This window comes from Notechis scutatus, chromosome 1 (assembly GCF_049901735.1).
Source record: "Notechis scutatus isolate UNSWTSFEM ecotype Mainland chromosome 1, rNotScu1.2, whole genome shotgun sequence".
NCBI classification, from domain to species: Eukaryota; Metazoa; Chordata; class Lepidosauria; order Squamata; family Elapidae; genus Notechis; species Notechis scutatus.
In genome coordinates, this window is record NC_142009.1 from 81,889,511 (window position 1) to 81,905,761 (window position 16,251).

The 16,251-nt window shown below is 40.1% G+C and overlaps 1 protein-coding gene and 1 long non-coding RNA gene across 3 annotated transcripts in view; one reads left to right on the plus strand and one right to left on the minus strand.

Moving 5' to 3' along the window:
• The window catches only part of FNDC1 (fibronectin type III domain containing 1), a 78,886-nt gene that overhangs the window by 47,990 nt on the left and 14,645 nt on the right, over positions 1–16,251 (minus strand). For both annotated transcript variants that reach the window (XM_026675256.2, XM_087969440.1), the window contains exon 2: positions 145–348. In XM_026675256.2, coding sequence (XP_026531041.2) covers positions 145–348 — 204 coding nt within the window. The remainder of the gene's footprint in view (positions 1–144; positions 349–16,251) is intronic.
• On the plus strand, positions 244–2,538 carry LOC148132885 (uncharacterized). Its single transcript, XR_015750281.1, has 3 exons — positions 244–327; positions 1,273–1,486; positions 1,908–2,538. It is a non-coding gene; the product is annotated as an uncharacterized LOC148132885 (long non-coding RNA).

Below are 16,251 nucleotides of genomic sequence, written 5' to 3' on the forward strand. Positions count from 1 at the left end.
TAGATGTAATCATTTGTTCTGGTGAATGAAATAACAAAACGCATTACCAAGGACAAGAGATCAAAGGATTTTTCATAACAAATAAAACAACACAACAGTGAGAACAATAAGCAGATGGTCAAAAACTTTCACATAGACACACACCTATTTTTTTAGCATAATGGGCTCTTTCTTCTTTTGGCAGAAACTTAAAACTCGTTTTTCTGTTGCTCTCCCCATATCCATGAAGATAACCCGGATATCTCCGCGGGCTTGCGTTTGCTGAATGGGATGGTCTCCGCTGAAGGAACGACCTGCCAGATGATGAACGGAAGCGTGTTCTCAAAGGTCTGTTTGGCACTTTCTTTTCTTAAAAAAAATGTAAAAAACACACAAACATGCAAGTAAACAGTTACTCTGATGCATTCTTTCTGTGTCCACTGAAGAGCCAACTTTTCAAAATTGTAGTATTGATTTGTTGAAAAAGGAACTGCTCACATGGGGATCTTGAATTAAAATAGAGGAATCAATCAATCTATCTATCTATCTATCTATCTATCTATCTATCTATCTATCTATCTATCTATCTATCTATCTATCTATCTATCTATCTATCTATCTATCTATCTATCTATCTTATCTATCTATCTATCTATCTTATCTATCTATCTATCTATCTATCTATCTATCTATCATCTATCTATCAATCTATCTATCTATCCATCTATCTATCTATCTATCTATCTATCTATCTATCTATCTATCTATCTATCTATCTATCTATCTATCTATCTTATCTATCTTATCTATCTATCTATCCATCCATCCATCCATCCATCCATCCATCCACCTATCTGTTATCTATTTATCTATTTATTCTCTCTCTCTCTCTTATCTATCTATCTATCTATCCATCCATCCATCCATCCACCTATCTGTTATCTATTTATCTATTTATTCTCTCTCTCTCTCTTATCTATCTATCTATCTATCTATCTATCTATCTATCTATCTATCTATCTATCTATCTATCCATCCATCCATCCACCTATCCACCTATCTGTTATCTATTTATCTATTTATTCTCTCTCTCTCTCTATCTATCTATCTATCTATCTATCTATCTATCTATCTATCTATCTAATTTCCAAATAGCTCACCAAACCAAACTTGCTCTGGAAAGCAGAAGGATACAAATAGAACAGGTTGCTGCTTTTAAATACTACATGCACATCATGTAGTAGCGTTAGTCCTAAGATCATCAAATGCTATTAAACATTTTTTGTTACACAGATGAAGCTGTAGAAATCTCCATGGCACCAAACTCTGAAGCAGAGGTGGTATTCAGCAAGTTCTGACCAGTTCTGGAGAACCGGTAGCAGAAATTTTGAGTAGTTCGGAATACCACCTCTGGCCCCGCCCCCATCTGTTCTCTGCCTCCCAAGTCCCAGCTGATTGGCTGGGTCTTCTTTTGTTGCCTGCACAGGAGAACCGAGCTGGAAAGCAGGTTAGTGGGGTGGGGTGGAGTGGGGTGGGAATGGAGATTTTGTAGTATCCTTCTCCTGGAGTGGGATGGGAATGGAGATTTTACAATATCCTTCCCCTGCCACGCCCACTAAGTCATGCCATGACCACCAAGCCACGACCACAGAAACGGTAGTAAAAAAATTTGAATCCCACCACTACTCTGAAGCCAAATCCACTACAGCGCAGAAGTAAGAATTTGTGCAAAAAAAAATGTGCTGGAATCAACACAAACACATTTTTTGAGTTCTCACTACACCAAATGGAACTTCAAATATCCAACTAAAAGTTGAGAGAGGTATGTCCAAAAATCCAGGTAAGACCCTGGAAGTTAGGGATAAACTCCTGGTTGCAAATCCAGGTTTGTTTTTTTTCAGCTGGACTGACCCCTTTAATTTTCACAGATAATTTCCCTTCTCCAAGCAACAGGCTGTGTAGCAGGAGGGAGCATTATATGAGTTTTCTGCGCCATTCTTATCCTCCCTAGGAATGACCAAACTAAGCAACTTCTCACCCAAGGAATACAAGATATGGCATTAACAAATTAACAGGCTGCCATTCCATGGCAGAAATTGGATAAATCATGGTGTTTGGGAGCAAATAAAATATTTACAGAACCTTATTTTCCCCGAGAATTCTCCCCGAGCATTCTTTAAAACCAGGCATGAGTCAAGCTTGAGCTGGTGAGAATCGAACTGCCAAACTTTTGGCTGCTGGCAGTCAGCAGAAGTAGCCTGCAGCATTGCATTCTAATCACTGCGCCACCATATAACGTTATGAAATCCCAAGATGTAAACTAAATTAGAAAGTTGTGAGTCAATATTGGATTTGTTGAGGACAGCTGGAATAGCGATCACTGAGGAAGACAATGGCAAACCACTTTTGTATTGCACCAAGAAAACTATATGAACATGCCCCTTCTTGCCTAGAAGACAAGATCAATTCAAGGGAGTTCTTAAAAATACAGTATGAATTGGCCTTTAATTTGTCATATGACAGGAGGCTTTTTTTTGTAGCTGTCCAGTTACACTTGGCTATCTTAAATAGAAAAAAACACTAGAATAAGCCTAGAATAGTAGTTACTTCCAAATGACCGAATCATTGAAAAGAAACTGGTGGAAATAAGCCGAGCTAAAGGTCTGCTAAGATGATAAAAATCAGCTGGCGCAAAATCAGGGTTTTCAGAACAATAGGAAATTGAAGACTTCTTAGATATCAAAGAATTAACAGTAGAAAAGGAGTAATTTTCCCTCCAAGAAGAATAAATTGTTATTGTATACATATAAATGAAGGTTCATGTGGGACATTCCAACATGCTTATTCTATAAAATAAGCATGCATGCTCAGATAGAATTGATGGTATCCGGATGCACCCATATGTTTTTGGCACAACATAAAAATTTCCGATATGCTACAAAAGTACGTAAGAGTGAGCTGATGTGCTTAAACACCAACAAAACACCTTCGTGTTCATTGAGGAACATTATATAATGTAACTAAAAGCAAACTAAGTATACACAGGTTATATGGTGAGTCTGTAACCTACAACAGCTCCCAAGATACATTAGCTGCATTTTCAGTATTTGCCAAGCATATATCCACATACCATTACTTCCCATAATAAAAGTGCTAGTTGAAATATTGTACAGATGATGAAAAACCACAATGAAAAAAGGCCAAACAAAGAGCAGTCTAGATTCAAGGCATGCATTTAAATTGGCTGAGCTACAGAAATAAACCACATGAGTTGAAGAAAAAAAAACCCATCACCAGTCCAGGTTGTTAATGAGAAGATTTGACATGTAATCTTCTAACCACAAGTAGAGAGGCACAAACACTAGCACACACAATGGAGATGAAATAAGAGGCAATATAATAAATTCAAGATCCAAGTCATTAAGATATTGCAGTAGTGGAGCAAAGTTGAAAGGGCTCAATCATGCGGATGTGGAAACCAGTTATGGGAAGTTAAGTGGTAGGAAAATGCAAGTCATATGTAGTATAGCCAGAAAAAAAGAGCACAAACATATTGTTTTAAACTTAAAAGGTTATTCAACTAAAAGCTATTTATAGACAATCCCAAACATTGAAGGTGGGTGGCTTAAATTCAGGTAAAAACAAACAAAAGTGCACACATTTATGTAAAATACGATGGGCAACTATGGCCCCTTTATGACCTGTAGACTTCAACACCCAGAATTCCTGAACCAACCAGGTTAGCTCAGGAATTCTGGGTGTTGGGGTTCACAGGTCATAAAGGGGCCATAGTTGCTTACCCTTGATTTAGAAGAAATACCAGTTTATCCAATTCCACCATAAAGCCATACACACACACACACACACACACACACATACATACACGCACAAAATAGGACTGTATAAAATGAATAGCACTTACCAAGGCTAGCAATCTACACTCCAATTTAATGAACAAACCACTGAATCCCCCACATAAAGAAATGTGCTCTTTAGGTGTACTGAACAGTTCAACGGATCCATAATAAGACAAGAATACTGAGTGAAAGTGAATTTCATGATTCGTGAGAAGTGAATGCAATCATCTGACACAGGATTGGTCTCAAGCTGTCATCAAGCGGATCAAATGTCTCAGAAACTGTTGGTCATTAAATAAGGCCAAAGAAGGACCACGTATCTATATAAAAAGATACATGGCAATTATCCTTTGAAGTTCTCTTTGGTAAGCTACACAGGAGAAACTCTTCTTATTTTTCTATAACAATCCACAACTACACAATGCCAATTATAGAGGGCCCCTAGGAAAATCAAAATGGTACAAGGACGCTTGGATCATCATTACGCCATTGGTCTGTCCTGCAATGTGCAGTATGGGAAAGCAGTTACATGCATTGCAACGGCATCTTTGCATTTTTCCTAAAAGGTCCCAGAGTCAGTAAAGCTACTTTTCCTTTAGAAGAGGGTTCCCCAACCATGGCAACTTTAAGACATGTGGACTTCAACTCCCAGGATTCCCCAGCCAGCAAGAACCTATGCCCTGCGTCCACTTCCTTCAGCATATTTGTCCAATTAGGCATCAATACAAGATCTTGTTTGTCTTCTGCTACTCAGATTCTTCCTTCTCCCACCCAAAATGCTCACGCTTTACACAGTTTCCCTGCTTTACCTTCATTGACAATAATCAGGGAGTTGCCTTTAATCAGAATCCATCAAGCCAACTTTAAATCCCTACTGTCACACCTGAGCCTCTGGACAGCATGAAGCAATTATTAAGATATGCAGTACGATGTTTATTCCCCTCTGCTATTGAGCCGTGTGCAAAAGGAGGAGTGGGATTGTGCAGGTTGTCCCGATCCCTTAAACCAGGGATGTCAAATTCACATCATTACGGCAATGTCACATGACATATTGGGGCTTTTTCCCCCTTTGCTAAATCGGGTGTGGGCGTGGCTGGCACATGACGCATCCGGCTCACAGGCTGAGTATTTGACAGCCCTGCCTTAAACCGTTTGCACAGGATCTGGAGAACCAAATCACTAAAGCAAAGGGTCCCGAACCCCAGGTCCGTGGACCAGCACTGAGCTGTGGCGTGCCAGAAACTGGGCCACGCAAATAAGCAAAGAACCATCCACGGGATGGAGGCAACACACAAAACCACGCCCTCTCCAGTCCATGGAAAAACCTCTCTGCACAGAACCAGTCCCTGGTGCTGAAAACAGTGATGGTATGCTACCAGTTTGGCCCAGTTCACCTGAACCAGTAGCAAAAATTGCTACCATTTTAGCCGAACCAACAGTAAAAAAAAAAAAAGGCTCCAATGATCAGCTGAAAGAAAAGCGCAGGATTGGCCCCTCCCACCTACCCCTGTGCTTTTCCTCTCAGCTGATTGGTGCTGCAGGCCTCAGCTGGTGTGTGGAAAGCTGCACGTTAGGTGTGCGTGCACACGATCGCCGAACCGGTCGTGGAACAGGTAGGATCCCACTGCTGACCCAAAAGGTTGGGTGGGCCACTACTTAAAGCAGGGGTGTCCAACCTTGGCAACTTTAAGACTTGTGGACTTCAAAGCTGGCTGAGGAATTCTGGGAGTTGAAGTCCACAAGTCTTAAAGTTGCCAAGGTTGGACACCCCTGACTTAAAGGATTCCTTTGATGAAACTGCAGCCCATATGTTGTGTACGTGGAACAAAGCCAGGGGCGGTGGGACTGAACTCAGTTGCCAAGGAGAACACCATGGGAAAGAACAGCAGAGAGGTGATACTAGATTGGTATAAATGCTCCAGGTGGAAAAGCTCTATTTTTCCTGGAAAATATAGCAAAAAACTAAATGCTCCTTAAGCCTAAAAGAATGTGTATGTTCCCTCCCTCCTTAGCACATCAGCAAATATTCTGAAACTCCCATGGGGGCACAACTCACGTGGATCCAGCTAACCATCAGTGCGTATATTAAGCAGCTTAAACTTTTTAAAATTCCTGGCAAGTGGATTAACCCCCGTTTCGTGTAGCTGGCAAACAGATCAGTCATAAAAGTGATTACTGACTTTTCTGCGCACAAGGAAAAAAATGTCAGTAAGGTTTTTATCTGATGCATAGTTTGACAAAACTAGAGTTCCACAGGCAGACTGTTAAAATATCAGTCCATTTGATACTCCTCCAAAAACCCACAGAGATGTTGTAATAAACCTGCTCACCTGCCAGTGAAACTGAATTTAAAGATGCTACGGCTCGTAATACACATCTCACCTGGATATAGCAGTAGCTGTGAATCCTCTTAAAGAGTAATTTTGCTGGCAACTCTATTAGGTCAACCTTTCATTATGGTATTAAATAGCCATATCTGAAGGTTCTACGGGCTTGGCGCTTTCATATCCTGCTGGTTTTCACTTTGTAATAAATGAGACTTTATTGCTGATCCTTGACAAAGACTGAATACATTGCTACCAGCCACATAATTTAATTGAACTTCTGCTGGTCTGGTTTGGCAGGAAGGAAGTCTGAAATCAATCAGGTTCTTCTGCCACCAGTTATAGACACCCTTTTCCAACTGGAACTAGTATAAAGGTTCTTCGTGGGACAGAGGGCATGAAAAACACTAAAGCAGCCCAAAAGCCATATGGAAACATTCCATTTAAAACAAATGTGACTATAAACAAGGATTTGCTTCTCTATCCTAGTTCTCTTTGGAGGCTTTTAAAAGAAGGGAAAGCAAAACGAAACATACTTATGGCGGGTCTTAATACGTATTCCTCCATGTAGAGTTGCTGCCCACTGCATTTGCTTGCCAATCTGGTATCTAAAACATGGCATTCCTACCCACCCCAATGAACCATGGATCAAGCTGCTTTCCAAAATATTTGAAAATTTAAAACATGCATTCAGGGAAAGTATACATGAAAACACAGTGCTCTGCCAATAACTTGGTGTCTGGTTAACAAACGACCCACATTAGAACAAGCATAGACAAAAATGCGAATTTCCATAGAATTGATAGGTACATCAGAGCATCTATATGAATATGAAAGCACATCTTAAATAACCACTAAAAACAATTAAATATAAGTAAGATCATGGGGGTGGGTGTTTGAAAGACTCATAATACAGCTACATTGTAGGCTCCCTATTTATTTATTTTTATTTATTTATTTATGTTGATTTGTCAATCGCTTACAAGATAACAGGTATAAGTATATACATATTTATGAATACATGAAATGGGTACATATAAGAAAAATAAAAGAAACAATAGGACAGGGACAGTAGGCACGTTGGTGCGCTTATGCACGCCCCTACAGACCTCTTAGGAAAGGGGTGAGGTCAACAGTAGACAGTCTAAGGTTAAAGTTTTTGGGTTTGGGAAGAAACCACAGACTCAGGTAGAATATTCCAGACATTGACCACTCTGTTGCTGAAGTCGTATTTCCTGCAATCAAGTTTGGTGCAGTTAACCTTGAATTTGTATCTATTATGTGCTCTTGTGTTCTTATGGTTGAAGCTGAAGTATTCAGTGACAGGTAAGTCATTTAATATATGATTTTATATACCATACTTAGATCAGACCGAAGACGTGTAATTCAAGGTTTTCTAGGTCTAGAATTTCAAGTCTGGTGGCATAAGGTATTCTACAATGAGTACAGGAGTGGAGAACTCTTCTTGTGAAATATTTCTGGAATTTCTCAACTGTGTTAATATCAGATACGTAATGTGGGTTCCAGACTGATGAGCTGTATTCGAGTATTGGTCTAGCAAATGTTTTGTATGCTCTAGTTAGTAGTGTGATATTACCAGAGAAAAAGCTACATAGGATTAGGTTAACAACTCTTAATACCTTTTTGGCTATGTAGTTACAGTGGGCTCTAGCACTTAGATCATTAGAGATGAGTATTCCAAGGTCCTTTACAGAGCTTGGATCATCAACAAGGTCTTGACTATTCAGCTTGTATTTTATTTTCTGATTTTTTTTTTGCCAATATGTAAGACAGAGCATTTATTTGTTGAGATTTGAAGTTGCCATTTGTTTGACCATTCTGATACATAGTCAAGATCTTTTTGAAGGGTAGCAGTATTGTCTGTGGTATTGAACAGCTTTACATCATAAGCGAAGAGAATGCAGTTACTCTTAATATGATCACAGAGATCATTTATGTAGAGGATGAAGAGAGTTGGTCCTAGAACACTGCCTTGGGGGACACCACTGTTGACAGATACAGAATTTGATAGGACACTCCCAATTTTGACCATTTGTTGTCTGTTTGACAGGAATGCTTCTATCCAGTTATGCAGTTGTCCAGAGATACCATAAGATTTTAGTTTTAATAGTAGTTTGTCGTGTACCACTGAATCAAAGGCTCTATGTAGATTGCGTCTATTGTTTTGCCCTGCTCGAGTTGTGTAGTCCATATGTTTTTGCAGTGTAAGAGTTGCAGATTACAGGACAGTTTTTTTCTGAAACCAAATTGTTTATTGGAGAGTAGGTTGTTTGTCTCTAAGTGGAGAATAATAGATTGGTTAATAATTGTTTCCATGACTTTACAGGTGACACAGCATAAGGAGATTGGTCTGCAATTTTCAACTAGGCTGGGGTCTCCCTTTTTGAAGATGGAGATGACCGTGGCTTGTGACCATAGGTTAGGCAAGGGATTTCCAGGTCTTCTGCAAAAATGACATTTTAAGAATTTTCTGGAAGGTGAATAGGATCAGGGCTAATGTCACCTCGGGAGAAGGAGAATAGTGTTCCAAAGAGCAGGTGGCAAAGCAGAAAAGGCTCAGCTCCTGAGTAAGATGGAATTTCTTTGCAGATAGGATATGTTTCATGACCCTCGTACCTGACCTGATGGGATGAATAGATGTGACCGGGAGAGATAGTCTTTTAAATACAATGGCTCCAATCCATGTAAGGTTTTAAAAGTCAAAAACAACACTCTAAATTGGAACCAGAAGCAACCACCACTCAGTAGTATAACATGTGCCATTCTAGCGGCATACATAACTGCCTGCACTGCTGCTATTTTGCCTCAGTTGAAGCTTCAGAATTCAAGGACGGCTTCACATAGAGCATATTACATTAGGAGTAAAATAGAGCAATTTGCCTTTATACTGTGAATATGAAATATCATTGGGTCCAGTGGTGGGATTCAAATTTTTTTTAGTACTGGTTCTGTGAGCGTGGCTTGTGGCATGGCAGGGGAAGGATACTGTAAAAATCTACATTCCCTCCTCACATCTGGGGGAAGGTTACTGCAAAATCCCCATTCCCTTCCCACCCCACTAACCTGCTTTCCAGCTCCTTTCTCCTGTGCAGGGCAACGAAAGAAGACCCAGCCGATCAGCTGGGACTCGTGAGGCAGAGAATAGATGGGGCCAGGGCTAGTCAGAGGTGGTAATTGCCAGTTCTCTGGACTACTCAAAATTTCCGCTACTGGTTCTCTAGAACTGGTCAGAACTTGCTGAATACCACCTCTGATTGGGTCCTGAACCACTTGCCAGTTTCCATAAACTGCACCATTAGGATTCTTCTCTTTTGAAAGTTCAGGTGGGTAATTGTTGTATTATCTCTGTGTTTATGGAACTATCAAACCTCTATAGCTTCTACCATGTTTGTCCAGAAACTACTTCTGAGGAATAAGCTTCATTATTGCTGCAGAGATGAACACGAACGTCATTCTGTAATGCAGATATCAACCCCAGTGGCCTACAAAAATCAATTTTTACAGTAAAATTAACCCATGAACAAATCTTTGAGAATGTAACGCTAAACCAAGCTGCTTTAGACTACAAGAGGGGAATATGAAAGCAAGAACTGAGTATGAATGTCCAAAAAGACCTTTGAAAAATGTTAAACCCAGACTTATGTTAAAGCAAAAAAAAAAGAAAAATTGGGCACAGATACACAGGTGGCTAGAAAAGATGATAGGGAAACACATAGATTTTAAACCTGATCTGTTTTTACTAGGTATGATATCAGAAAAAACTTGATAAGAAAAGTATGTATTCAATATTACAAGTCTTAACAGCAGCGAGGATTAGTTTCGCGCAATATTGGGAAAATGAAGAGATGAAGAGATAATTAAGAAGATATTATACTGTGAGAAATTGATAGACTGACATTGAAAATTAAACAGAAAGAAGACACAGAATATTGTCAAACATGGAATCTATTTTATCAGTGGTTAGAAAAACAGGGTAGAGCTTAAGAATGTAAAGATGTATTGTTAAGCAAACAGAATACCCATACAACATGATTTTTATTAAGCACTAAGAAATGTAATGAATAGAAAATTAATAAAATTTATTTTTAAAAAAGAAAAAAAAATGTTAAACCTGGTAATGGAGGCAGTGTACCATTTCTGTTCCACTTCAGCCAGCAAACTGAATTTCGTTACATTATCAATTCACTATATTATATAAAATTATATATTATACTATGTAATTAAATACAAAAATAAGAGCAAAGAAAACTTGCAAAGTTCTTGTCATGCACCAAGGTTTGGAGGTCCATATAACTATAAAATGAATTGGGCTAGGTCATGTTCTTGCCTTCATGACTGAACGGGGATTTGAACCTGAATTTCTTTACTCAACATTCAATGTTTCCTTTGTCCTGTACTGGCCTCAGAGTAAATCACCACAATATTAATAAAAGGATAGGTTGAAAGAGAAGAAAAGAGAATGCCTTAGAACTGAAATGCTATGAATTTTTACGTAGCACAAACCCTATCATATGCAGTGGCATGTACCTTTAAGTAAACATGGGCAATAGGAGAAGAATCTTAGGACAGAAGAAATGGATCAATTCAGAGTAACTTAAGGTCATTTAGCAGATTGGATTACTTAGGAACCCAAGGCTATTCACATTATAGATCTCTAGCACTATCCATCCACTACAGTGCAGATACAGTACATGCCTAAAGCAGATACAGTTTACATTGCCACAGTAATTGAAGGGTGATTGTATAAACTGTTAATATATTGAGGGTATTCTGGGTCAAAACATTTCTTATTTTATACAGAAAAAGGATTTATTCCAGCTTTTAATTATAAACCACACTTGTACATCTGTTTCTCCCAAAGGTTTGTTTTTTTGAAAAGAGCAATTATACCTTCTTTCTTAAATCACTCAATAGCCATACCACAGCTGTTTAGTCATTATATTCAAAGGTCTGCCAGCTCAAGGATTTCATCCAATGGATTCTCAGATCACCCAGTACTCAGAAAATCTGTAGAGCTAACAAATTAGAAAGCCAACCTAACCACCTCCCAATAGTTGTTGACTCACAGAGACATTTTCAAAAGTAGAAATATTTGATGGGACAAGTAAACAGAACAGAATGAAGACCTGCAGTGAAAGATAGAAAGATCAGAAACAACGCAGAATATCTTACAGTATTAATGCAACTCAGTGGTTGGATTCAAAAAAAATTACTACTAGTTCTGTGGGCGTGACTTGGTGGGCATGGCAGGGGAAGGATACTGTAAAATCTCTATTCCCACCCCACTCTCGGGGGAAGGTTACTGCAAAATCCTATTCCCTCCCCACCCCACTAACCTGCTTCCTAGCTCTGTTCTTCTGTGCAGGGCAACAAAAGAAGACCCAGCCGATCAGCTGGGACTCAGGAGGCAGAGAATAGATGGGGGCAGGGACAGTCAGAGGTGATATTTGCCGGTTTTCCAAACTACTCAAAATATCTGCTGCCGGTTCTCCAGAACTGGTCAGAACCTGCTGAATACCACCTCTGATGCAACTGCTTAAATACAGTGAATACTAAATAAATACAGTGGAACAGGCAAAATAATTCCACCAAAATAGATGAGATAATCTATTTTAAGAAGAAGGCTAACCTTGTAAAATAAAAAAGCACAGGTTTATAGCTCTCAAGTCTCCCATTGAAGAATCTTGGAAACTTTCATTTTGGAAACTTGTAGCTAAAACCAAATGCTCGGGGCGGGGGCATGTCATTTATGAAAACCTTCATAAAGATATCACACATGTGGAGAACAAGTCATGACAGCTACTAGAAGTCCAACAACACTATTCACATGACTCTTACTTCAAATTACCAATGACATATCATACTGTTCTGACCCAAACCTTGTTCCAAGGAAACAATCATGAAACAGATAACAGCAAAACCTTTTAACAATTCTTTATGAATTCCATTCCTTCACGGTTAAAAGGCTGTTTCAAACTAATTGTTTCTGATAAGAACAAGCCTTGCCAAGGTTGTGCAAAGTTGCCAAGAATACTAGATAAAGTTACTAAGAAATATTTCCAACACAAAGAGTCTCCAAACACCAACCAAGATACTCTGAACATCCACAAGGCTTGAGTACAAAAACTTTTTTGCTTCCTGCAAAGAACTCATTTCTCAGCTGGCTTTTATCTCTTAAGGGAGGGGCCATTACCTTGCAGCCTTACTCCTGAGTCGCCCATGTTGCTGCAGCTGCTTTTTCCTTCGAGCAGCCCTGTGTGCACGCACACTGGGCACAGGCTCCTCGGGGACCTCTTCATCACTGCTGCCAGCCTCCACAATCTCCAAAGGCACCATTCCCCTCCCTGATGGTCCTACTCCATCCCTTCATCACACGCAGGCCCCTCATCTGAGTCCTCGCTGTCCGAGACCTCACCCATCTGCACGTGCTGCTGGCAAACCACAACACATACAAAGAAATATATATTGTCAAACATTAACTGAGAGTGAGATCTTTTTATGATTTTAGCCTCACAGCGAGAAGAAACATGCTCTCCTAGGCTTGTGGACCTTCTTTATGGAATGGTATCTTCTCCTCCTGGGTGTGTTTCAAGCTCAGAGGCAATTCCTATATGTATCTCAGAGTTCTAGCACTGAGGGCTATATAAGGAAAAGATGAATTTGCATAGAGATACAGAGAGCCAATTAGGTGTAGCAGTGAAGGACCATTCTATGTCCTTTTGGCAGGGGTGGGATTCAAATTTCTTAACAATCGGTTCTGTGGGCATGGCCTAATTTGTGGGTGTGGTTTAGTGGTTATGTGACTGGATGGGCATGCCTTGTATGTAAATATTGTAAATATTTATGTAAATATTGAATTTTTTATAAAAAATGAGCAACTTTTACTCAAAATCAGGCAAAGCAGGCAGGCAGATTGAATTGCTCACAGAATCGCAGATTCACTCAGAGATCTGTCTTTCTGCAATCTGCTACCTAAGTCTGCACTGAAAAATAGAAGCTTCAGTCCTAAGGAAGGTTCAGCTCTACTTTTAGATTAGCTAGAAAGCAAGAAATCCAACAATTTCCTGCTTTCTAGCTAATCAAAATCTCCCGGCACAGCTAATAGTCAGAACAGCTGATGGTTAGGGGGAAAGAAAAATAACAACTTACCAAAAATTAGGCAAAGACACAACGCAGGCAAGTTGATGGCATGCATGCCAGGTAAGGAGTGAGTGGGCAGGGAGGGGAGGGGAGGGGCTAGCCAGTAGCGTGATTTACTGGTTGTCCAAACCAGGGGTCACCAACCTTTTGGACCTCGACCACCAAACTCATAATTTTAAATCCCGCGGACCACTAATATGAATTTTGACTAACAGTGGCTTGCTGATGTTTTTCCAGGGTCACTGCAGAAAGCAGCAAAGACCCTGGGAAAATCCCAAAAAAAAGTCTGCAGGAAAATTTCCCACCCCATTTTCCTACCAATCAATCATTTTTTATTTGGGATCTCAAGATACCGTCTCCAACACCAGGGAGAGAGAGAGAGAGACACTTTTGGCTTCATGCAAGGAAAGCAGCAGAAGCAGCAGAAAACTTTCTTTCTCCCCCCCAAACTCTGCCAGAAATGAGTCTTTGTGAGACTTGTCGCACCGGCACAGCCTCTTGGAGCAGGATGCCTTGCAGGGTCCCAAAGACTCATTTCTGGTGGAGTTTGGGGAAGAGAAAGAAAGACTTTTGCTGCTTTCCTTACATGCAGCCAAAAGCAAAAGAAAGAAGTGGAAAAAAACAGCACTGTGGCCAGGCCAGGCGCGTTGGGCAAGCTCTCCCCCTCTGCCCTCCTCCACCACTACCTCATGTTGTTCGTAATGCAAGTGACACAAGCCTTGCGTTCCCACGGGCCATGTAGGCCTTGTGTTTCTGCGCAGCCTGGATTAATTGCTTTGGGGGATGCTTTGGGGGTGACATTTCTCTGAGGACCACCAAAATTTTCTCATGGACCACCAGTGGTTCCTGGCCCACTAGTTGGTGACCACTGGTCCAAACTATGCAGAATCGTAACAACCGGTTCTATAGAACCAGTCCGACCAGATAGAATCCCACCTCTGCCTTTGTGATCTTCCCACCTTTCACCACAGGTCTACATTTTGTTTTGCCCTCTTGTGGCATAAGGCATGAAGATGATTCTGAAAATGAAGGTTTATTGAATACCAAAGAAACCAAGCTGGTCTATAAGAAAGACCAAATGATGAATAGAAAAGATATGGCAAAACAAAGTATTGCCAAGCCAGTTACATGTATAAAAAGTAGCAGGAAAAGCCAATAACAAGATCTGGCAATAGCTAAGAGCAGGACAGCTGAAGAAAGAGACAGAGGGGCTAATTATGGCTGCACAAATCTTAAGAACAAATGCATAGAAAGCCAGAATTGAGAACATAGCAAACATTGCCTCTACAAAGAAGCTGAAAATATTAACGGTGAAGGAATCTACAGCAATTAGCTGCTGCAAGAAGATCACAGAAATTGACTACAAACAACAGCATGACAAAGTGACAACAATGATGCACTGGAATATTTGCAAGAAATATCATTTGCCTGCAAACAACAACTGGGGGACCAGAAAATAGACGAAGTAAATGAAAAAGCTAAATGCTTTGGGACTCTAGACTTCAAACAGTGAAGCATCTGTTACACAACACCCCACACTTAATGGTTGTTGATAAGAAACAGAGATGGCATTCAGCAGATTCTGACCAGTTCTGGAGAACCGGTAGTGAAAATTTTGAGTAGTTTGGAAAACCAGCAAATACCACCTCTGACTGGAGATTTTACAGTATCCTTCCCCTGCCACGCCCACTTAGCCATGCCCACAGAACTAGTAGTAAAAAAAAAATTGAATCCCACCACTGATAAGAAAGACCAAAAAAAAAGTCTGGTGAGTAGACATTTCAATACCTGAAAACAGCTGAAGAGAAGAGAAAGAACTAGAAAAAAATCATAAGGTATAAACAACTGCAAATAGAAATAGAATGACAGTGTAGGGTCTCCTGTTTGGGCAGGAGGGTTGGACTAGATGACCTATAACATCCCTTCCAACTCTGATTATCTGTTATCTGTTAGTGGCAAAATAAGCAAAGCTAGTACTAATAGTAGCCGGCACCTTGGATGCAATTGAATGCAATTCGAAACTCCTGGAGCACCACTTGAATACCATAAGCACTGACAAAACTACCATCAATCAATTACAACAGGCAGCTTTACTTGAAAGAGCTTACAACCTGAGACAATACATTTGTAGAAAGTCAGGACCTACTCCCCTCCTAGAAGAATGAAATATTTTGAGGAATATTAAAAAAAAAAAAAGGCAGAATATTGTATTTCCCTAAATGACAAATGGAAAAACATGTTTTTTTAGAGGCAGGAAACAGACTCAATCTTTCTAAATAGCCTCCAGCAGATACTGAGGAGGCAGCTTTTAGAAATGCAGATTTGGTAATCCATTCAAGACACGATATTTTGAAACTCCCTGCAGCAAAGTCTGAACAAAGGTAGAATGGTAGGATTAGCCCTCACTCAAGATCCAAAATAGGATGAAAGCTATTAGGCCACAATAGGAATTGCCCAACACCCTTTCAGAACACAAGCCCCTTCATTGCATCATCTTAGAGCAGTCCAAACATTAACCAAACTTAATTCAGACAAGCACCTAGGATTTGCATTTCCTCTTTTGCCTATAGAGCCAGCTATAATCCCTACATAACCTCTTCATGACCCCATAGGAGACTGGCAACAGCCAATAGAATACATGTTCTTGCACAGGAACAGGAAGTTCAAGTGCAAAGCTCAAAGAAGGTATAACACCCCCCCCCACTCTCAACTCCATTTTGTCAGCTACCCGGAACCACAAACCCATGTGGTTCTGCTTCATCAGTAAACCATATTTCCAATCAGCCTCCATGTTTCCAGGGTCTTTTTCCCATCTTGGAACTGAACCAGGTGGATATTTCTTCCCACACATTTAATATTATTAAGCAACATCTGCCTATCCCGGATCCTTGAGAAGGACTTAATAGATGGACAAAAATGCCAAATGCAGT